The sequence below is a fragment of the Myotis yumanensis genome, unplaced genomic scaffold (assembly GCF_028538775.1).
Source record: "Myotis yumanensis isolate MYYU_CA2020_CCGP unplaced genomic scaffold, mMyoYum1.0.hap1 SCAF_6, whole genome shotgun sequence".
Taxonomy (NCBI): Eukaryota; Metazoa; Chordata; class Mammalia; order Chiroptera; family Vespertilionidae; genus Myotis; species Myotis yumanensis.
In genome coordinates this window covers 97060197-97082873 of record NW_027223757.1, presented here as the reverse complement: position 1 = coordinate 97082873, position 22677 = coordinate 97060197, and the positions used below count along the sequence as shown (strand labels likewise).

At 61.8% G+C, this 22677-nt stretch overlaps 1 protein-coding gene across 1 annotated transcript; it reads right to left on the bottom strand.

Annotated features, from left to right (window-relative positions):
* Positions 1–590: 590 nt before the first annotated feature.
* Positions 591–5890, bottom strand: CDSN (corneodesmosin). The gene is made up of 2 exons (XM_070418986.1): positions 5794–5890; positions 591–2898 (listed from the first exon to the last, which is right to left on the bottom strand). The coding sequence occupies exons 1-2, from the start codon at positions 5888–5890 to the stop codon at positions 1286–1288; spliced, it is 1710 nt and encodes a 569-aa protein (XP_070275087.1). The 3' UTR covers positions 591–1285.
* Between the last annotated feature and the right edge of the window lie 16787 nt (positions 5891–22677).

The following is a 22677-nucleotide window of genomic DNA, read 5'->3' as shown; positions in this document are numbered from 1 at the left end:
CTCCTGCAGCAGAGGCAGCAGGAATGTGGAGTCTAGGGACCCTGTGGGCTCTGTTCTCTACTGTCAGGGACACTGCTGTGCAGGCCTGGGAGGGACCATGTTTACTGCACTCCTCTCATGCTCTCGTCCTCACTCTCTTTCACTCCCTCCACCTGGGCTCCTGCACAGTCGCCAGGAACCTGGTGTGCGTTGTTGTGTCCCAGCCTTTCCAAGGTCCCACTGATGTCAGAAACCCAGGAAATCCCTGCCTGGGGCTCCCTGAGGGCCTGGCGTCTAGATGACAAGGCAAACAAATGGTAGAGGGGAAGGAGCTTGGGAGGGGAGACAGAATGGGGAGGGCCCAGTTGAGTGGGGATTGAGGCGGGAATGGGCTTTCTGGAGCAAAGGGAGTGGAGAGATGTGGGACGGGGATCCGGGAGACGATGCAACTTCTGCTGTCAGTGCAACCGATGTTCATTGTGTTCCTCCCCTTGGCAGGAGCTTCAGGTAAAAGAAATACTGGACAGCCGGGGTAGCGGGCCTCTGGAGGCATAGGAACACCACCCTGGTCCTAAGAGGACCCAGGACTCCACGAAGGCAAAACACCAGCCTCTAGTTCACACCGTTTATTGAGACATTTTTCCAGGATCTGGAGAGCAGGGAGCCCGCTGGGCTCACGGGGTCCCCAGGATGCCCTGCACCCCCCTCAGGCAGGGACCCATCTGATCGTGAGGGACGTGGCAGCCAGGAAGGGGGACTGCGACGGAGACCCTGAGAGGCAGGAGTGTGGAAACCACAGAGGCTGTGGTGAGCTCCACAGGAAAGTGGGCGGGGCTGGGGGGAGGGAACCCTGGCAGATCTGGTGGCTGACCAGATGACCAAAAGAGGTCGTCAGCAGCAGTCATTATTTTCAGATAATGGATTAGACTGTGTTTTATTGGTCAAAGGGACGGGGGGAGGATGACTTGTCCAAGCATTAGAGTTACTCTGGGACATTTCAGGGGGTTCCCAGTCTGCAATCTGAATGGGCAGGGACTGGCCAGGGTTAGCCAGTGGACTGTTGCATCTCAAAGCCACGCGAAGGAAGGTTCAGGGAGTGGCTGTGGGGCAGAGCGGGTGGTGCAGGAGGCTGGGCTTCCACGCAGCGGGAGAGAAGCAGTCCGGGGAGATGAAGAAAGCAGCATGATGGGGAGTGTGCCGCCCTGGCAGTGGAGGAAGCAGAGCAGCTCTGGGAGCAAGGGGGGACACAGCTGGCCCCGTGCCTCGGTGTGCGCGTGTGTGCTGCACATGCATGGAGCAGAAGTGACTATGGACCGGCATGAGACTGTCCCTGGGGCAGGAAGGCTTCAGGGTCAGCCAGCTGGGGCCCCAGGGGCTCCACTTGGGCCAGGATGTCCCGGAGGGAGCGGCAAGGTGTCTTCTTGGAGCCGCCGCAGGGCTGGGCACCAGCTGAGGGGTCAGGCTGGGGAGAGCCATTGGGACCCCCGGTCAGAGTCGAGGAGGAGGCAGGAACGCAGGGGTGACCAGCAGAGCTGGACTTGCTGCCGCAGGGCTGGAGGATGATTTTGCCGCTGGATTGGGAGCCAGAGCTCTGGCTGAGCGAGCCCGTGGCCGGTTGGGAGCAGGGCCCCTGGGAGACACTGCCGCAGGGGTGGTACTGCGACCCAGAGCCGCCGGAAGCACTGTGGACCCCAGAACCCGAGAGGGAGCAGGGCCCCCTCGAGCCCGAGGAGCCCGCTGCACAGGGCTGGACGCCACCAGAGCCCACTGGCTGGAACACGACGACCGAGGAGGCTCCCGACGGGTAGATGCTGGCACTGGAGCTGTGGCTGGGAATGATGGGGTTGCTGGAGAAGTATTTGCCCTCAGAGATGGGGGGCCCAGCTGCAAAAGAGGGCACCCCTGGAGAGCCTCTGACAGGGTTCTCTTTGGTGAAGTATCCAACCGGGTAGATTTTGCCCCCGCTGTAGGTCATGCCCGGGGCCAGATAGCTGTTAGAGGAGCCGCCGACCACCTCATAGCTGCCGTAGGACTTGTCTACAGAGGTGATGGGGGGGCAGGGCTTGCCTGGAGAGCCACCATTGTTACAGGGACCACCGGGGCCACCGGGGCCACCGGAGCCGTGCTGCTCCACCACCACCACCACTGGCCTTTGACCCCCTGACACGGAGTGGGAGCTGGAGATGTAGGAGCCAGAGTGGGAGACGACGGGCCCCCCACTGCAGGGAGAGTCGGGGATGTCCGAGCTACAGGGGCGTAAGTTAGAGCTGACCCTTTGGCCACCGCTGCTGGACGCCCAGGAAGTTTGGGAGACAGAAGAACTCGAGCTTCCTCCAGACTGGGAGGAGCTTATCACAAAGTGCGAAGAGCCACCATTGCTTGGTGCAGCTGGGCCAGATCCCGACTGGGAGGAGCTGGAGGCACTTTGCAGACTGGAGCCAGACCCAGAGGTGTAGCTGCTCTGGGAATAGCCTGTCCCTGGCTGAAACAGCAAAGGCCCCGAATGACCACCCTGGGCCACACTGGATCCACTGGAGCCACTGCTAGAGCCACTGCTGGGGCCACCACTGGGGCCACTGCTAGAGCCACTGCTGGAGCCACTGGAACTGCTGGATCCGCTGGAGCCACTGCTGGAGCCACTGCTGGGGCCACTGCTAGGGCCACCGCTGGGGCCACTGCTTCCACTGGAGCCACTGGAGCCGATGGATCCGCTAGAACTACCACTGAAGCCACTGCTGGAACCACCACTGGAGCCACTGGAGACACTGGAGACACTGGAGCCACCACCAGAGCCACCGGAACTGGAACCAGAGCTGCTGGAGCCACCCTTCCCGATGAGACAGGGGTCATTGGGGGAGGTGATCCGTGTGGGGTCCTTACAGGGGTCTGAGAAGGTCCCAATGCTCTTGGCCAAGGTCCCTGGGGAAGAAAATCGTGGTTAGTAGGGCCCGAGAGGCTTGGCTTCCTCCCCCACCTTTCAGACCCATCTCCATCACCTGCCACTTTGATTTCTCCTGCGAGGAGCCCAGGGAGAGAAAGGAAGAGGCTGTAATCTAAAGGAAAGGGAGCCGCAGGATAAGGGCGGTTCTGTTGTTCTGGGCGGGGGCGGGGCCAGCCATCTGCCAGGAAAGGAAAGGAGAGGCCTGGGAGAAGGTGGAGCAGGACAGGGGCCTGCAGGACCGGCCGAGAGACAGCAGGTGCAGACAGAGCGAGAGGTGGGCGTAGATTCCCAGGGACCAGCTGGGAGGAGAAGACACCGAGGAAACAATAGAGCAACGGAGGACCAAGGGAGGAAGGACAGACAGCAAAAGAGACACTGAGAAGAGAGAAAGCCAGCGGCAGAGGGCTACCTAGAGGGCAGGGCCCGTAGGACCCCGACTGCTCAGCGGCTCCCTCCGGCGAGGGGCTTGGGGAGGGGGGCATTCTGCTCCCAACTCAGCGCTGCCCAGGCGGGAAAGCTGGGTGGCAGCCAGGAGTGGGGGCCCCCGCTGTTGCTTCAGAACCTGCTGGTACAGCCCGACGGGACACCGCACCCTGAGCCACCTGCTCTCCTGGCCCAGCCCAGGGACACGGGACGGAGCGCTCCCTGCCCAGCCTCCGTGAGCCCTGCCTCCCCAGGTGCTCCTGCCTTGTCTCCCTTGAGATGCAGCACAACCTCTTTCCTCCAGGGCTCACCTGCCCCACCCTCCCCGCATCCCCTTCCAGTCCCCGCAAGGACAGCCACGCACTGCGGGCCACCAGACCGCACCGGGCTTCAGTCTGTACATTCGGAGGCCGGAGGCCAGGCCTGCCCTCCCTCGGGGGGTGACTGTGAGCAGAGTGTGGGTGTGGGTGTGGAAGGGGCTTGAAGACATAAAGCAAGTCACACTGTGTGTGTGGCTGCCACCACTCCCCCAGCCCCCACACCTGGCCACACCTGTGCCGGCCATTCCCTCAAGGAGAGATCCTCTGTGCCCTCCGCTCGAAACCAGCTGTCCCTGCTGCGCCCCGCCCCACGCAGCCTGCCCCTCCCACCGGCACGCGGGGCGCCACGCCACGAGTGCCCAGCCTGGGGTCGCCTCCACTTTACTGTCTATCTGTGCTTTGGGCCAGCTTCCTCCCCTCCCGAGCCGCCTGTGGCCTCAGAAGGCCGAGTGCCCGAGGGCTCTCTGTGGGCGCTGCTGTGCCTATTGAATATCCAGTCTTCGCCTTCTAGACTCAAACAACAAACAACTTCCATAGAACCCTCCAGAACAGTGATGGCGAACCTATGACACGCGTGTCAGAGGTGACACGTGAACTCATTTTTTTGGTTGATTTTTCTTTGTTAAATGGCATTTAAATATACAAAATAAATATCAAAACTATGTCTTTGTCTTACTATGGTTGTAAATATCAAAAAATTTCTATATGTGACACGGCACCAGAGTTAAGTTAGGGTTTTTCAAAGTGCTGACACACGAGCTCAAAAGGTTCGCCATCACTGCCCTAGAATTAATTCCCAAAGCACCAAACAGACTGACGCTGGGTGTTATCAGTACCCACATTTTTAAGTCTCAGAAACGTTCAGAGGCTCAGAAAGTTTAAGTAACTTGCCTGGGTGACAGGGCAGCAAGGAGCAGCCCCAGGCCCCAGCATCAGACTGCGGGGACCACGTCCCCTTGCTGGGCTCCCCCAGGCTCCAGGCACACGGTCCCCAGGGCTCCAGGCACAGTGTACCCCGGGCTCCAGGCACCCTGTCCCCCAGGCTCCAGGCACAGTGTCCCCCAGGCTCCAGGCACAGTGTCCCCCAGCTTCCAGGCACTGTGTCCCCCGGGCTCCAGGCACAGTGTCCCCCAGGCTCCAGGCACTGTGTCCCCGGGCTCCAGGCACTCTGTCCCCCAGGCTCCAGGCACCCTGTCCCCCAGCCTCCAGGCACAGTGTCCCCCGGGCTCCAGGCACTGTGTCCCCCGGGCTCCAGGCACTGTGTCCCGAGGCTCCAGGCACAGTGTCCCCCGGGCTCCAGGCACTGTGTCCCCCGGGCTCCAGGCACAGGCACTGTGTCCCCCGGGCTCCAGGCACTGTGTCCCCCGGGCTCCAGGCACAGTGTCCCCCGGGCTCCAGGCACACGGCCCCCCAGGCTTCAGGCACAGTGTCCCCCGGGCTCCAGGCACAGTGTCCCCCAGCTTCCAGGCACTGTGTCCCCCAGCCTCCAGGCACAGTGTCCCCCGGGCTCCACACACTGTGTCCCCCAGCCTCCAGGCACAGTGTCCCCCGGGCTCCAGGCACTGTGTCCCCCAGGCTCCAGGCACAGTGTCCCCCAGGCTCCAGGCACAGTGTCCCCCAGCCTCCAGGCACAGTGTCCCCCAGGCTCCAGGCACAGTGTCCCCCGGGCTCCAGGCACAGTGTCCCCCAGGCTCCAGGCACTGTGTCCCCCAGCCTCCAGGCACAGTGTCCCCCAGGCTCCAGGCACTGTGTCCCCCAGCCTCCAGGCACAGTGTCCCCCAGGCTCCAGGCACCCTGTCCCCCAGGGCTCCAGGCACAGTGTCCCCTGGGCTTCAGGCACAGTGTCCCCCAGGCTCCAGGCACAGTGTCCCCCAGGCTCCAGGCACTGTGTCCCCCGGGCTCCAGGCACTGTGTCCCCCAACCTCCAGGCACTGTGTCCCCCAGGCTCCAGGCACAGTGTCCCCCAGCCTCCAGGCACAGTGTCCCCCAACCTCCAGGCACCCTGTCCCCCAGGCTCCAGGCACAGTGTCCCCCAGCCTCCAGGCACAGTGTCCCCCAGCCTTCCCTCACCTGTTGTCTGCACCCTCCTCTCCCACCCCTCCCACCCAGGCCCCCCTCCCTGCCTCCTACCTGGCAGGAGGAGGCCAGCCAGCAGCAGGGCCATCGCCCCTCGCCCTCCCACACGCCCCATCCGGGGTGCCCGCGAGGAGCCCATGCTGGACTTCATGGCCTCTGAGTGCGGGCGCTGTGGACGCCTGGCCTTTATGCAGGGCTGGACATTCTCTGGGCAGGAGTCACTGTGGGGAGGGAGGGGCAGGGAGGGCAGTGCCCAGGGGGCGTTGGTGTGGCAGGAGCTGAAGCAATCAGCTGGGATCTGCCTACTCAGCCACCAGTGCACAGCGCAGGTGCCGTGGCCGCTGGTTGCCCAACCTGGAACCGGGCGCTCCCCCGACAGTGGCCGCCCACTCGGTGGCTACTCTCCTTCCCATGGTGCCTGCCCAGCTCCCAGCCCCCCGCCTTGCAGACAGCCATGGGCATTTCCGCTTCCCCTCTGTGCCAGGGCCCTGCTCCACCTCAGCCCCATTGCCTGACTAACCAGGTTTTCACCTCAGCCCCTGGGGTCCCCCACTTCCTCCCGATGTAAGGGTCTGCACCCCACCCTGAGCCTTGGTCACTGCCCAGGCGCCTGCCTGCCATACACTTAGCAGCAAGCAAGACTTTCAGGTCAAGAAGGGGAATCTGCCTTCTGAAGCTGGCTCCTTGGCCTCTCCCTCAGGGCCTCTCCCTGAGAGCCTCGGGGCAGCATGAGGGGTGCTGGGTGCAGGGCCTCAGCTTGGGGAAGGCCTGGGTGGGACCCTGTCTGGGCCCTGGTACTCACAGGCCACACAGCCCCACCCCGCAGCCGCGACCCTGATGCCACGGTGAGCCAGAGCCTAGTAAGGCTAATTGGGGAGGCGGTGCCCTGCTGCCCATTAGCCGCTCGGTGGTGAGCAAACAGGAAGGTGCGGGAGGGCTGCCGGGGACCTGCAGGAGCCTCCCCGCAGCCCGCCCTCCGGCGCTGGCCCCACCCCGGCCACTTGGACACTTAATTGCTCCTGGTGTTGGTGTTGCGAGAGCCTCAGTATCGAGGGAGACGCCTGGGAGGCCGCCCCCTGCTCTCGGCCGCGCCCTGCTCCCCTCACCCAGACCCGGCCCCGCACTCGGCTCTGTGGGCCCCCGCCTCCCGCCCGCCTCCCCCTCCAGCCCCAGCTGGGACCTGTCATGCTGGCGAGGTTCCCAGTCTCCGTGGCTACAGCACTTGGCGGGGGGGGGGGCAGTGTCCCCAACCAGAGGAACGGAATTTTTATTTTTACCTCATTTCCATTAATTAGGCTGTAAATAGCCACATGCTGCTAGTGGCTTCCATGGGGCCTGGCCGGAGGTCAGGGGCAGTCTCCCCAGGCCAGAGGTCAGGGGCAGCCTCCCCAGGTGGAGGTCAGGGGGCAGCCTCCCCAGGGGGAGGTCAGGGGCAGCCTCCCCAGGCGGAGGTCAGGGGCAGCCTCCCCAGGGGGAGGTCAGGGGCAGCCTCCCCAGGGGGAGGTCAGGGGGCAGCCTCCCCAGGGGGAGGTCAGGGGCAGCCTCCCCAGGCGGAGGTCAGGGGCAGCCTCCCCAGGCGGAGGTCAGGGGGCAGCCTCCCCAGGGGGAGGTCAGGGGGCAGCCTCCCCAGGGGGAGGTCAGGGGCAGCCTCCCCAGGCGGAGGTCAGGGGGCAGCCTCCCCAGGCGGAGGTCAGGGGCAGCCTCCCCAGGTGGAGGTCAGGGGGCAGCCTGCCCTGGAGAGAGTTGATAAGGGGTGGGGCCTGGCCCCAGTCCAGCTCACCTCCCAGCTGTGGGCCTTGCACCAAACTTTTCTGACCCTCAATGTCCCCACCTGTCAATGGGGCATTTCGGACGGTGTCTGCATTACAGGATCAGTGGACGTCCATGGGAAGATCTCAGAAAGACCACACGGAGCAGAGGGGCAGGGGTTCCTCCATGGAGCCGCAGCATCCTGCCTGCGTCCCCCACGGGAGCTCACCCTCAGCCTCCCTCAGCCAGGCTGTGCAGCCCGTCTCCTCTGCCCCCGCCCCCGCACTGCGCCCTCCTGGGACGCTGGGCCCTGGTCTCCAGGCGGGAGGAGTAGCTGGGAGCAGGGAGGAAGGCCAGGAGCCTGGGGTTTGGGGTGAGGAGGAACTGGGCCCCGCGAGGTGTTCCTTTCTAGCACAAACAGGCGTCAACGTTTGTCTTGTTTTCTTCCTCCCAGTCTTCCCGGCACGTCAGACCTGGCCGCACCGCCCGCTGCAGGAGGCAGTCTCTGTGGGCCTCTCGCCAGGTCTCCGCTGCCCACACACTGGTGTGCGGCCACATTCCTGCTCCCACGGTCCTCCCGTCCCGGCGGCTCTGCTCCCCGCTGTCCGCCCACCTCCTCCAGGAGCTGCGCTCTGCTGTCCCTGGGGCTCACCACCAGCCCCTCTCAGTTCAGGCAGCAAAGATCTGGAGCTAAGGGGCCCAGGAGGGCAGGGGAGGGGCACTGGCTGAGTGCCACGGGGCCAGGCCCCTCCTGGCCACTCACCAGTTAGCTGACAACCACAGTTTGTTCGTTCCCCGTGACAGTTCCCCGAACCTGCTCTGATTTAAGTAGAAAGTAGGTCTCATCACTCCAGCCCCTCGTCACACCCCACCCCCTGCATCCCCACCCCACCCCCCCACCCCCCCCACCCCCCCCACCCCACCCCCCCGCTACTGTGCTCAGCACCAGCACTGGCCACGCTGGGGCCTGCTTTGGAGGTTGCAACAAGAAGCGGATTGGCCTGTCCTCAAGGAGCTGCAGCCCAGCTGGACGCGGCGTGGAGAAAGGGGGCAGGCACGGGGCCTCCTGGAGCCTGGAGGAGTGAAGAGAGGGCAGGGAGCCTGCGGGCTGAAGGCGCATTTAGAAGAAGCTGGTTCGAGAGGGGAGGAGCAGTGAGTGGCTGGGAGGGAAGGCTGCGCCCAGCCCCGCAGGTGGCCTGTGACCACAGGGCAGGGGGAGGGGGAGGCTCCGAGCAGGGGAGGGCCTGGCCCAAGCACCCTCCGGGGCCTGAGGGCTCTGGGCTTGACCCTCACCACAGCCCTGCAGGGTAAATACTTTTCTTCCCCCTTTTCATAGATGAGGAAACTGAGTTTAAATGATCTGCCCAGACCAGCTGGCAACCAGCAAAAGAGCTTGGAAAGAACTCAAACCCAAGCCTCTGGACTCCAAGCCCAGGCAGCTGGCCCCTCCACACTGACACCATGACATCCATCGTGGTGGGCCAGGCCGCGGGGAGCCCTCAGGCCTGTGGGGATGCGCAGGTTCCCGGCACAGCGGCGCCTGTCCGCCCGGGGCCCATCGAGTGCTTCTCTCCTCTGCACTATGTCCAGGCCTGAAAGCAGGACAGGCACGCAGCCCTTGGCAGACCGAAGGCTTAAGCCGGAGACGAGAGGGGAGGAGAGACAGGGACAGGAAGAGGAGGGGCCAGAAGAGGGGCTACTTTGTACCGGGGAGAAGCGGAGAGGACCCAGACCGAGGGCCACCCCTGCCTGCTCCGCACCAGCCCAGCGCACTCCCTCTTCAGCATCTCCCTCACCGGTCACCCCACTGGGGGCTCCCTCTCCCGCTCTCTGTCCCCTCCCATGGAGCTGCGGCCTGGCTCTCCACCTGGCCCCTCTCTGACCAGAACACAGGGGAGGAGCCTTGGGGCGGGGTCCTGCTGGTCTGTGCGGTGGGCTCTAGCCCAGGCCTGCCACGATGGCTGAGTTCACCCACGCGGGCTCTCCCTCCACCGGCGTGATGCTTTCCACGTAGAGGACACGGGCGGGGTCCATGTCTTCCTGGCCTGACCCCCCTGCCCTCTCTTCGCAAGTAGACTTATCTGTCAGCCCCCACGGGTCCTCAAAGTGGGACCAAAACCATTGGCCTGGCCTGCAGGGTCCATGGCAGTGGGCACAGCATGCGGCTGTCCACGGGACTCCCAGCACTTAGCCACAGAGGCACTGGGTGCCACGTCCACGGGACTCCCAGCACTTAGCCACAGAGTCACTGGGTGCCACGTCCACGGGACTCTCAGCACTTAGCCACAGAGGCACTGGGTGCCACGTCCACGGGACTCCCAGCACTTAGCCACAGAGGCACTGGGTGCCACGTCCACGGGACTCCCAGCACTTAGCCACAGAAGCACTGGGTGCCACGTCCACGGGACTCCCAGCACTTAGCCACAGCGGCACTGGGTGCCACGTCCACGGGACTCCCAGCACTTAGCCACAGCGGCACTGGGTGCCACGTCCACGGGACTCCCAGCACTTAGCCACAGCGGCACTGGGTGCCACGTCCAGGCCTCCCTTCCCCCACCTCCTCGGGCAGAGCCCACCGGTGGGCAGCAGGCTCCGGTCCGGCCCTGACCCAGAGCCACTCCTGTGCCCGCGGACCCCCTGCCCGCCTCTGCTCCCAGTGACAGCCCTGAGCCTCTTCTCCCCACTGCGCTCTGGTCCCCGAGAGGCAGTGCATCCCGTCCCGGCGCTGGGAGAGGGGGCAGTGCGTGTGCTTCCGTTCCGAGGTCCGGGTGATGCTGTAGGGAGTCCCACCCGGCACAACGCGAGGCCCGAGCTGAGGGCCACGGCTCTGGTGTGGTCTCTGCTCAGCGCTACCCTCCTCCTCCTCCACTCGCCCCCTCCATCACTCTGTCCTCTAGGGCCGCCCTCCGGGGAGGGGGCCTGCTCAGCCTCCACAGTGTGCTCCCTGTGCCCTGCCCACACCCTCTCACACTCACAGCCCGCGGGCACCCTGAGAGGGGCCTGGGCACTGCAACTGGGACCTGGGAGTGGGGCCTGGGGTCAGAGCGGGCGTCTTCAGGCTCTGAATCCCTAAAAAGGAGAATTCCAGAGGCGGGGCTCTGCCCACCACCTCCACTCTCCCTGCCCCCTTCCTGCAAACCTCCGGGAGTCAGCTGAGTGGCAGCATCCTCCCGGGCCCAAGACTTCATGCTCTAAGTCACACCTGATGTGGCCACCAGCTCTCTTGTCTTGTGAGGCCGTGAGTATGGAGGCTGTGATTAGCTCTCAGGGTAACAATAATATTTTCCTCTTCCTGCCCGTGGCCTGTGCGCCAGGGAACCCGCGCCCAGCATGTGCTCAGTATGCTCACCGCTTAGTCACTCTTTCCACTGCGGCCAGTAATGCTTTTTATTGTTATTCGTCACCCAGAATTAGGGACCCACTCTTTCCCCAATGCCCAGAGCTGAGCAGGAAAGGGTGAGAGGGACGCCAGGGCGACATCTGGACAGACCCGCAGGGATGGCAGACACACAGGGAGGACAGACCCACAGGGAGGGCAGATCCACAGGGAGGACAGACCCACAGGGAGGACAGACACACAGGGAGGACAGACCCGCAGGGAGGGCAGACACACAGGGAGGACAGACCCGCAGGGAGGACAGACACACAGGGAGGACAGACCCGCAGGGAGGACAGACCCGCAGGGAGGACAGACACACAGGGAGGGCAGACACACAGGGAGGACAGACCCGCAGGGAGGACAGACACACAGGGAGGGCAGACCCGCAGGGAGAACAGACACACAGGGAGGGCAGACCCGCAGGGAGGGCAGACCCACAGGGAGGACAGACCCACAGGGAGGACAGACCTGCAGGGAGAGCAGACCCGCAGGGAGGACAGACCCGCAGGGAGGACAGACACACAGGGAGGACAGACCCGCAGGGAGGACAGACAAACAGGGAGGACAGACCCGCAGGGAGGACAGACACACAGGGAGGACAGACCCGCAGGGAGGACAGACACACAGGGAGGACAGACCCGCAGGGAGGACAGACCCGCAGGGAGGACAGACACACAGGGAGGGCAGACACACAGGGAGGACAGACCCGCAGGGAGGACAGACCCGCGGGGAGGACAGACCCGCAGGGAGGGCAGACACACAGGGAGGACAGACCCGCAGGGAGGACAGACACACAGGGAGGGCAGACCCGCAGGGAGGACAGACCCGCAGGGAGGACAGACACACAGGGAGGGCAGACACACAGGGAGGGCAGACACACAGGGAGGACAGACACACAGGGAGGGCAGACACACAGGGAGGACAGACCCGCGGGGAGGACAGACCCGCAGGGAGGACAGACACACAGGGAGGACAGACCCGCAGGGAGGACAGACACACAGGGAGGACAGACACACAGGGAGGACAGACCCGCAGGGAGGGCAGACACACAGGGAGGACAGACACACAGGGAGGACAGACCCACAGGGAGGGCAGACACACAGGGAGGACAGACCCACAGGGAGGACAGACACACAGGGAGGACAGACACACAGGAAGGACAGACCCGCAGGGAGAGCAGACCCGCAGGGAGGACAGACACACAGGGAGGACAGACACACAGGAAGGACAGACCCGCAGGGAGAGCAGACCCGCAGGGAGGACAGACACACAGGGAGGACAGACCCGCAGGGAGGGCAGGCCCGAAGGGAGGACAGACCCGCAGGGAGGACAGACACACAGGGAGGACAGACACACAGGAAGGACAGACCCGCAGGGAGGACAGACCCGCAGGGAGGACAGACACACAGGGAGGACAGCGAGGGAAAGCGCCTCGGAGTTCCGGGGACGAGACCTTGTAGGCCCAGCCTCTCTCCTGTCCCGTCTGAATGCTCCAGCTGAGAGCCCCTCGCAGGCAGGGAGTGCCTCCTGCCCGGTGTGTTCAGCACCTGCACAAGGGCCAGGACACGCCGATCCTGCTGCCTGGGCCGCATGCCCAGCTCTTAGACCCAGGTCAGTGGACAGGGGGGTGGGCACTGCCCCTCCCCCAGGACAGTGGACAGGGGTGGGCACTGCCCCTCCCCCAGGACAGTGGACAGGGGTGGGCACTGCCCCTCCCCCAGGACAGTGGACAGGGGTGGGCACTGCCCCTCCCCCAGGACAGTGGACAGGGGTGGGCACTGCCCCCGGGCGGCGGAAGCTGCAGGTGGCAGGTGGCACCAGTGAGGGGTTAGCTCCACCCCCTCCCACGGGGCGCCTCCTCCTGGAGCCTCAGGTTTCCTCTCCTCCGGGACCAGCAGAGTCTCCTTCTCCTCGGCCGTCTTTCCTCACCGCCGACTGCGGACCTGGCACCGTGCGCACACCCCCTGCGCCCTCCGTCCCGCGCGGGCAGCTGAGCTGCACGGCCTCCTCTGTGCAGCCCGTGCTCGGCGGGAGCAGCGCAGTGAACCAGGAAAGACGGGATCAGGATCGCGGGCGGCAGCTGGGGCCGGAGTTTTCCTGAGGCCCTGGAGCTGCGTCATCGGTGTGCCTGACACACCCTAGAGCAGCGGTTCTCAACCTGTGGGTCACGACCCCTTTGGCGGTCGAACGACCCTTTCACAGGGGTCGCCTAAGACCATCCTGCATATCAGATATTTACATGACGATTCATAACAGCAGCAACATTACAGTTATGAAGCAGCAACGAAAATAATGTTATGGTTGGGGGTCACCACAACGTGAGGAACTGTATGAAAGGGTCGCGGCGTTAGGAAGGTTGAGAACCACTGCCCTAGAGGGTCAGCCTGGCGCTGAGGGAGGCCGGGCAGCTGAGGTTAGAGGCCAAGAGCCACCACTCGGAGCCTCGGGCCGCCCCCCGGGGGTGCAGCACGTCAGGGAGCCGAGCTCAGCGTGGCGAGTTAGGCAGGAGTGAGGAGACACCCCCCTCCCAGGCGCCCGGAGGATGCCTCGCTGCTGCCCGTCTGCCCGTCACGGAGCCGAGGCCGTGCTGCAAGAGGCAGAGCTGGGACGCTGTGCTCCGAGGCTGTGGGGGAAGAAACATGGGGAGTTTGGTTTAAGTCACGAAGGCTTTTGAGCCAGTGCCAGGCCCTGCATTGACGATTAGCGGGCGAAGCGGTGCCGTGAGAGCTCTGGTTCACAGCACAGCCTCTGGTCGGCGAATTTGAAACGTGCAATCGGCACAGTTAGGACCCCCCACCCCACCCCCCTGGCGCCCCGTTCCTGCCTCCGGTGCCTCATTGTCAGTTTATCACCGTGTTTGTTTCCTCCCTAGACAGAGCTCCTGGGGTGGGGGGGCTGAAACTGCTTCCTGGGGCGTTGCCGTGGCCGGCACCCCACACAGCACCGGCTCAGTACTGTGGCAGCCAGGGCACACCGGAGGGGCTGGGCAGAGCAGACAACCGTGTCTCCCACCCGGTCACACGCGCCTGCCGAAGGCCGAGGCTGTGCCCAGCTGCTCAAGCTAAGTCCGCTCCCTCTTCAGCTCACACACGACGCTCCGTCTAGGCGCTTCCTTCCCGGCCATGCATTTGACCACATGTCCAGGGAGTGAGCTGCTGCCGTCCAAGCCCGAAGCCCTGTTCTCTCACTCACCTCCCCGACTCCAGGCTGACACAGAGGCACAGCGTCCCCACCGCCATGCGGCGCGGTCAGCCGCAGCGGATGGAGCGAGCGCCGTCTACCCGCGTGGAGAATTGCGGTGGGTCCGCGGCTCATCCTCCCATCCAGTCCCACTGTCTCCTCCCAGCTAAGAACGGCAGTGGGTGCCAATCCGAGGCCTGTGGATAGGTATTAAAATCTCCAATTACCTCATCCTCTTGCCCATCCATCCTTCTCTTTCCCACGCGCCCACCTGCTGTGTGACGCTGGGAGAACTGTTTGGAGCCCAGCAGCCAGGCCTGACGCGGCGTGTGCTGTGTGCAGGCCAGCCCTGTCCCTCCCTCACAGTCGCTTCCTCGTCCGTGAAGCGGGCCAGGCAGCTTGATGGGCACTTCTGGCCGGGCCGGGAGAGAAGTGAGGCACACGCCGCAGACAAGGCTGCCTGCCTCAAGCAGTGCACACGGTACAAGGAGAGGGGGCATGGAAACCCACATCACGTTGTGGAAATTCAAGAAAAGAGCGAGCACCCTGACCCTTCCTGGGCCTCGGGGTCAGCTGCCGGGAACCAGTTCCAGCAGGTCGTAATTTCTAGAGTTTCATCAAAAGGTTGATGAGACTTGGGCACTCAACAGGGTTATCACACATGTAGTCACCTGCTGGGAATGGCTGAAGGCATTTCCCCAAACCTGAATAGGAGACTGATTGTGGCTGCCAGACAGCTAAAGGGCATCTTAATCTACATGGTATTGCCTCCTACTGGCCAAACACCTGAACAGCCGTAGGCTATCCCCCAAACTGACCATGCTTCTGTGCCCTTTGAAGCCTTACCCTTTGAAGTGTATTATCTCCACCTTGCCTTCGGACAAATTGTGTTAATAAAAACAAGGGTCCTAGACAAGGAGGGTCTTCAGTTCCTTTAGCTGAAGGTCCTCTGACCCCCAGTGACTTTCACAATTATATCTTGTCTCCGGACTCTTTATTAGTCTCTGGATTCCTATGTCATCTAGACGCAGCGCCTTTTCCAGATTCCTGAGCCCTTCTTGATGCGGGACAAGAACCCCGGCATAAATGGACGCCCGAGGTGGGACAAGACGCCAACAATAAGTGGCGTCCCGAACTGGGGCTTTCTGAACCCCGGAAGCAGCCAGCAATAGCCCCTTTCTCTCTCCTTCGGAATTGTTTCCTTCCCATTCCCAGTGAGCTCCTTGCCACGGCGTGGAGGTCAGTGAGGGTCAGCCAGGCCTCCAGGCTTCCTTCTTCCCTTCGAGGACGAAAAGGGGTGCTGCAAGGACTCCTAGACTCCTGACTGGGCGGGGCGTGGGGGAGGCCTCGGGCCCAGGGCCCCTGAGCATTTGGCCGGCACACTGCAATGCAGCGATACCCTCGAAGTAGTAAGAAAGCAACATCCCAGCTCTCCTGGCTCGGGCGCTGCCCCGCCAGCCTCCTGGAGTCCTCCTCAACCTCAAGTGCAGAAAAAAAACTGTAACTTATTCTCCGGGCCTTTTGGGGTCCCGTTTCCTGGCATATGTCATCCGTCTGGCCAAAAAAAAAAAAAACTCATATAAATTCACAGAGCGTCAGGGTTGACCCCTCCCAGGAATAGGGCATTTGAGGAGATAAATACTTATTTGGCCATCCACTTGTCAGTAGGAGGAGGTCTAATTAAAATAGAGATATAGGATGAGAGCATGAGTCGGGGGGGAGGATGGGGATTAATGGGGGGGAATGAGGACACATTTGTAATTCCTTAACTAATAAAGAATTTAAAGATTTAAAAAAATAGAGATATAAAAATAACAACAATGGCCTGGCAGGTGGTGCTCAGTGGTTAAGTGTGACCCATGAACCAAAAGGTTCTGGTTCCATTCCCAGTCAGGGCACACGCCAGGTTGCGGGCTCCGTCCCCAGTGTGGGGTGTGCAGGAGGCAGCGACTGATGTTTCTCTCTCATTGATGTTTCTAACTCTCCATCCCTCTCCCTTCCCCTTCCTATTTTCTTTTAAATGCAAGCTTCTTGTTTAATTTTTTTTTATTATTTCAAGGAGAAAGGGAGAGGGAGAGAGAGATACAAACATCAATGACAAGAGAGAATCATTGATTGGCTGCCGCCTGCACGCCCGCAACCCGGGCATGTGCCCTTGACTGGAGTCGAACCTGGGACCCTTCAGTCTGCAGGCCGGCCCTCTAGCCACTGAGCCAAGTCAGCTAGGGCTCCTCTCTTTCTAAAATCCATAAAATAAAAATTTTTTTTTAATAAGACTGAGATGCTAAGTGCTGTCCTCATATAAAAACTTTATTGTAATAATAATTACGGTACCCCAGCCACGTTGGCTGAGTGTTGTCCATACATCAAAAGGTTTTGGGTTCGATTCCCGGTCAAGGCACACACCTAGGCTGTGGGTTTGATCCCTGGTTGGGGCATGAATGGGAAGCAGCCAGTGAATGTTTCACTCTCTAAAATCAATAAAAATATATCCTCGGGGCGGATTAAATAAATATATAAAGAAAAAAAGAAAAATAGTAGCTGTGATCAGTAAAACAGTGCCCCCTAGGACCCCGACATGCAGCGGGTCGCAGCTTGAGAAGATCTCCCTCTTCCTGGGAGGCCCTCCGGGCCGCATCTCCACCAAGCAGCCCTGTCCAATATGCCAGCCACCCCTGTGGGGGGGTCATCCCCTCCAGGCTTGGGGAGCCCCCCACCCCGTTCTGAACCCCACCAGGCCCTCCCAGGGAGAAGGGACCCAGGGATGTGCCCCGTTCCCTCCCCCTGCACCTCTCTCCTCTGGTCGCTCCTCTTCTCATCGACCCCCTGCATGGCTTTCCAACACTGTCACCTCCTCCCTCCCACTTGTCTCTCTCACCTCCCTCACCTGCATCCCTGCCTTGCTGCTCCGGTCCTTTCCTCCGGATCAGAGCCTGCCTTCCCACCAGACCCCGACCCCGACACTGACCCCGACCCTGACCCCGACCCCAACCCCGACCCTGCCCCAACCCTGACCCCAACCCTGACCCCAACCCCGACCCTGACCCTGACCCCGACCCCGACCCCAACGCTGACCCCGACCCCGACGCTGACCCTGACCCTGACCCCGACCCCAACACTGACCCGGACCCCAACCCTGACCCCAACCCTGACCCCGATCCCGACGCTGACCCCAACCCCGACCCTGCCCCAACCCTGACCCCAACCCTGACCCCAACCCCGACCCTGACCCTGACCCCGACCCCGACCCCAACGCTGACCCCGACCCCGACGCTGACCCTGACCCTGACCCCGACCCCGACCCTGACCCCGACCCCGACCCCGACCCCGACCCTGACCCCGACCCTGACCCCGACCCCAACCCCGACCCCAACCCTGACCCCAACCCTGACCCCGATCCCGACGCTGACCCCGACCCCAACCCTGACCCCAACCCTGACCCCGATCCCGACGCTGACCCCGACCCCAACCCTGACCCCAACCCTGACCCCGATCCCGACGCTGACCCCGACCCCAACCCTGACCCCGACCCTGACCCCGATCCCGACGCTGACCCCAACCCCGACCCTGAGCAGAGACTGGGATGAGCCCCGACTTGGCCTCACTGGGCACAGTGGGTGGCCAAGACCCAGGCTGCCCCCGGAACCTGGCCTTGGACACAGGACAGAGAGCCCCCAGGCAGAAGGGGGCAACCACTCTCAGGGCTCATGCAGGTTGGACAGGAGGAGGACAGTGGGATGAGGCTGGGCTCCCCAGCCCCCCAGGCCCCACCGGGCCCAGCTCCCCTGATCCTGGGTTCCCAAGGCCCCGAGGGGGACACGTGCGGGTGGCCTTCCTCAGGCTCTTTGCCTCCCTGGGCCCTGTGCCTTGGGTGGGCCCTGCGAGGCTGGCTGGCAGGGGAGGGTCTGGTTCTGGGCTGGGAGCCTCTGGGCGGTCCTAGGAGACCCGGACCAGGGAGGCTGCGGCCCCGAGGCTCCTGGGGCAGAGATGTCCACACTCCTTTTCATGGATGTTGCACGCTGGCCCAGAGCCCTCGGAGAAGGAACAAGTGGTGGGGCCCTTCTCCTCAGGAGCTCCTGGGGACAGTGTGGCTGCGCTAGGACCTGGCGGCACCAGAAATGAGCGAGGCCAACTGCCAGCCTGGGTGCACAGACAGCCGGGCACCAAGCAAACAGAGAAAAAGTCATGTTTCCTGCGCCCACGCCCTTCATCTCGCTTCCTGCAGTGCCCCCTGAGCCTTCGCCCCTCCTGGCCAGGCTCGCTCCCTGCTCCTTCCGCGCCCAGCACCCGTGCCTCCCTGATCTCCCCAACCTACCTGTCCCACAACATCTCCGTCTTTTCCAGGTTATAAACCCTTCACTCTAACCATTCCTACTACTCCCTGCTGCCCAGCCTCACCATTCATTCAGCAATGAACGCAGCCACCCAGCGCCACACGGTTACCTCCCCGCCCCCTGAGCTGGGCTGTGGGACACCCAGAGAGCTGCTAGAACGGTGAGGGAGTTGGTGGGAGAGATTAGCATCGGAGTTGGGGGACTGAGCTCAGAAGAGTCGTCCTGGACAACTTGGGTGGGCGTTGTCCCATCTCTGAGGGGCAGAGAGAACTGGAGGTCCCCCTGTAGCTGGGACGCCCAGCCCCACCTACCCTGCCTCAGGCACCCTGGCCTCTCCTCCCTCCGCGACTGGTCTTACACCACCCACTCCCCAGCTCCCACTCCACTGCATCAGGGCACTGGCTGTGCTGGTGTGCAGCTTGCCCATGGCAGATAATAGCTCCATGGTCTCCAGCCAATTCCTACGATGAATCTCCATTGTTATATGCTACTAGTGACCCGGTGCACGGATTCGTGCACATTAAGAGGAAATTAATTAGAAGGTGGCTGTCGGGGCAGGTCTGGGGGAGAAGGGCCCAGGCATCAGGTCTGGGCAGGGCATCAGGTCTGGGCAGGGGACCCCCAACTCCCTCCAATTGTTGGCTCTGCCCACCGCCCAGGCCTGATGCCTCGACCAGAGGGGAAGAGGGGGTCCCTCAGCCCGGCCTGTGCCCTCTCACAGTCTGGGACCCCTCGGGAGATAACGACCTGTTGGCTTAGGCCTGCTCCTGGGTGGCAGAGGGCAGGCCCAATCCCTAGGTGCAGCCCCTGGTCGGACTCAGAGCAGGGCTGATTGGGGAGTTGGGGCGCTGCCTCCTGTCATGCACAGAGCAGGGCAGATTGGGAGGTTGCGATGCCACCCTCAGTCACTCTCAGGGTAGGGCTGATTGGGGGGTTGGGGCACTGCTCCCTGTCACACTCAAGGCAGGGTCGATGGGGAGGTTGCGGTGCCACCCCCTGTCACGCACAGAGCAGGGCCCATCAGGGGGGTTGGGGCTCTGTACCCTGTCACGCACAGAGCAGGGCCGATCAGGGGGTTGGGGCACTGCCCCCTGTCACGCACAGAGCAGGGCCAATCAGGGGGTTGGGCGCTGCCCCCTGTCACGCACAGAGCAGGGCCAATCAGGAGGTTGAGGAGCTCCCCCTTGTCACTCACAGAGTAGGGCCAATAGGGGAGTTAGGGCACCACCCTCTGTCACACACAGAGCAGGATGGATCAGGGGGTTGGGGCGCCGCCACTCTCACACTCAGGGCAGGGCCCATGGGGAGGTTATGGCTCTACCCTGTCACACACAGAGTAGAGCCTGTGGGGGGGAAGGGTTGGGGCGCCACCCCCTGTCACACACAGAGCAGGGCCGATCAGGGGGTTGGGACGCTGCACCCTGTCACACACAGAGCAGGGCCGATCAGGGGGTTGGGGAGCTCCCCCCTATCAGGCACAGAGCAGGGCGGATAGGGAGGTTGTGGCCCCGCCCCCTGTCACACACAGAGCAGGGCGATCAGCGGGTTTGGGCGCTGCCCACTGTCACCCTGATCTGGTGCCAGGAGGCCTCGCGGCTCTGCTGATCCCTGTGCTCGGAGGCATATTACCCTTTTACTATATAGGATAGAGGCCTGGGGGCTGGCTTGTTTGCCCTGAAGGGTGTCCTGGATCAGGGTGGGGGTCCCTACTGGGGTGCCTGGCCAGCCTGGATGAGGGGATGATTGCTGTTTGCAGCTGGTCACACACCCTTCAGGGTGGGGGTCCCCACTGGGGTGCCTGGCCAGTCTGGGTGAGGGGCTGAGGGCTGCTTTCAGGCTGGCGGTTGACTGAAGCTCCCAACCGCTCCTTTTTTTCTTTTTTATTCTGGGCCAGCTTTAGCTCTGGCTCTAGCTCTGAGGCTTCCGCTGCTGAAAGCAGGTATCTGGTTTGTTTCGGTTCTATAATCGAAACACTGTTTCAACTCCAGCTCTGAGATCCCGGCTGGCTGAAAGCTGGTTTCTGGGGTTTTGTTTAGCTTCTATATTTGTTACAATGTTTCAAACTGCCAGCTCAGAGGCCGGCAAGGCAGGCGGGGAACGTTGGAGTCCTCTGTCACTGAAGCAAGCAAGCCTCATGTTCGCTTCCCGCTGCCTGGCTGTCGGCCGCCATCTTGGCTGGCAGTTAATTTGCATATTGCCCTGATTAGCCAATGGGAAGGGTAGCGGTCGTATGCTAATTACCATGTTTCTCTTTTATTAGATAGGATAGAGGAGGATAGACGGGTTCTGTTTCTCTGGAGACCTGTGACTAATACAATGTATTAGACATCCTTGAAAGCCCAGGCACTGTTTGTTGTTGTTGTTGTTGTTGTTGTTTTTAATCCTCACCCAAGGATATTTTTCCATTGATTTTTAGAGAGAGTGGAAGAGGGAGGGAAAGACAAATATTGATGTGAGAGAACACATCGTTTGGTTGCCTCCTGCATGTGCCCCAACTAGGGCCCAGGCCCAGGAGGAGCCTACACCTGAGGTACATACATGCCCTTGACCAGAATCAAACCCGGGACCCTTCGGTCCGCAGGCCGACGATCTATCCACTGAGCCAAAGCAGCCAGGGCAAGGCACTATATTTTGTGTCAGGGGTACACAGATGAATGAAGAGATGGGAACATGTAGTAGTTGAAACCAGACACATTGACATAGGACAGATCTGAGTTTAAATCTCAATTTTGCCATTTGTCCCCTGTGTGGTCTCACGTGACAGTACCTCTCCATGGCCTGTTTCTCTTCTCCAAAATAGTGAAAATGATGGAGTTATTGTGCAAATTAAGTGGAAGCTTAATCTGTAGGGCATTGACAACAGTGACCATACAGCACAGGCACAGGAAAAAGTAGCTTTGATGGTCTGCAGCGAACTGTACTTTGTGTCTTAGGTTGATTCACCAGAAGCAGATCCTAGGACAAATATTCAAGTAAAAGGGATTAATAAAAAGTGAGGAGGGTCCTAGTCGGTTTGGCTCAGTGGATAGAGCATCGGCCCAAGGACTGAAGGGGCCTGGGTTCGATTCCAGTCAAGGGCGTGTACCTTGGTTGCAGGCTTGATTGCCCACTTGGTGGGGCACATGCGGGAGGCAACCAATCGATGTGTCTCTCTTACATCAATGTTTCTCTGTCTCTCCCTCTCTCTTCTACTCTCTCTAAAAATCAATGCAAAATATGTCCTTGAGGATTAACAAAAAAATAATAATAAAATTTAAAAAGTGATGAGGTGGGGAGAAGGGGAGGGGGGAAGGATGTTACTAGACTGGAACCTGCCCAGAGGGGGCCTGGCACAGGCCAGCTGGTGGTGTGTGAACTCCTGGCTTCCTGCAGGAAAGATGATTTTGAGAGGACGTTTATTAACGCTGGGGACAGTGAAACAAGGAAGGGCCTAGGGTAGAAGGAGCAACAGGAGAGCCCAGGCTGGGCTGCTTGCTCACTGATAAGTGGAGGGAGAGGGGCCTTGGAGACAGGCTCGGGGGTTAGCCCCGGACAGCTGCCACCGCCCATTGCTCCCCTGGTTGCAAACCTCTTGCGGACCCTTAGAGAGATGCGCGCTGGGGGTAGGGGACTTGCTTCCGGGGAGGGCAGCCCACGTCCTTCCCTGAGGGTTTAAGGCTGGGTGTTAGGGGAGGTCTTAGGGGAGGATCTCAACCAGCTTTATGCTGATTCGCCAATATGACATTTATTCCCTGAACTTCGTCTGCCCTTGGGTGAGGGTGGCAGAAATAGCACTAATTAGATTTCTGCTATCTGTCTCCCAGAGTAGTGATTTAAGCTGTTTACCCTCTGACTGAGGAGAAGAATAAACCATTTACTTTTAAGTGTCCTCGGTCAGGGAAGACAGGAGTTTTTGATTTTTGATGGCTGTAAACTGCTTGCTGTTTTTAATAAACGGTTCTGACTCAGTTTCCCTGCTCCGCTTGTCCTGACTGGCTGGCCTGTCTCAAGGACATGGACCTGGAACGGAAAGAGGCCAAGCGAAATCTCACGGAGAGCAGCCTGGGCTCCGAGCACTGGGTGTAGAGAGCCCGTGTCTGCGGCCATTAGGGCTGGGGGGACGGGGCCAGTGGAGACTCATCTCCAGGTGCTCCCAGCACTCCCTGCGCCTGGCACAGGCCCGGCAGCCGCAGGGGGGCCGCACACTGGGGTCAGGAGGCCCCCAAACGGTGCAGGTCGCAGTGGAGGGTGCAGAACAGTCTCTGCTCCCCAGAGGCTGAGGGAGGAGGCCAGGCACAACTGCACCCCAAGCAGTGG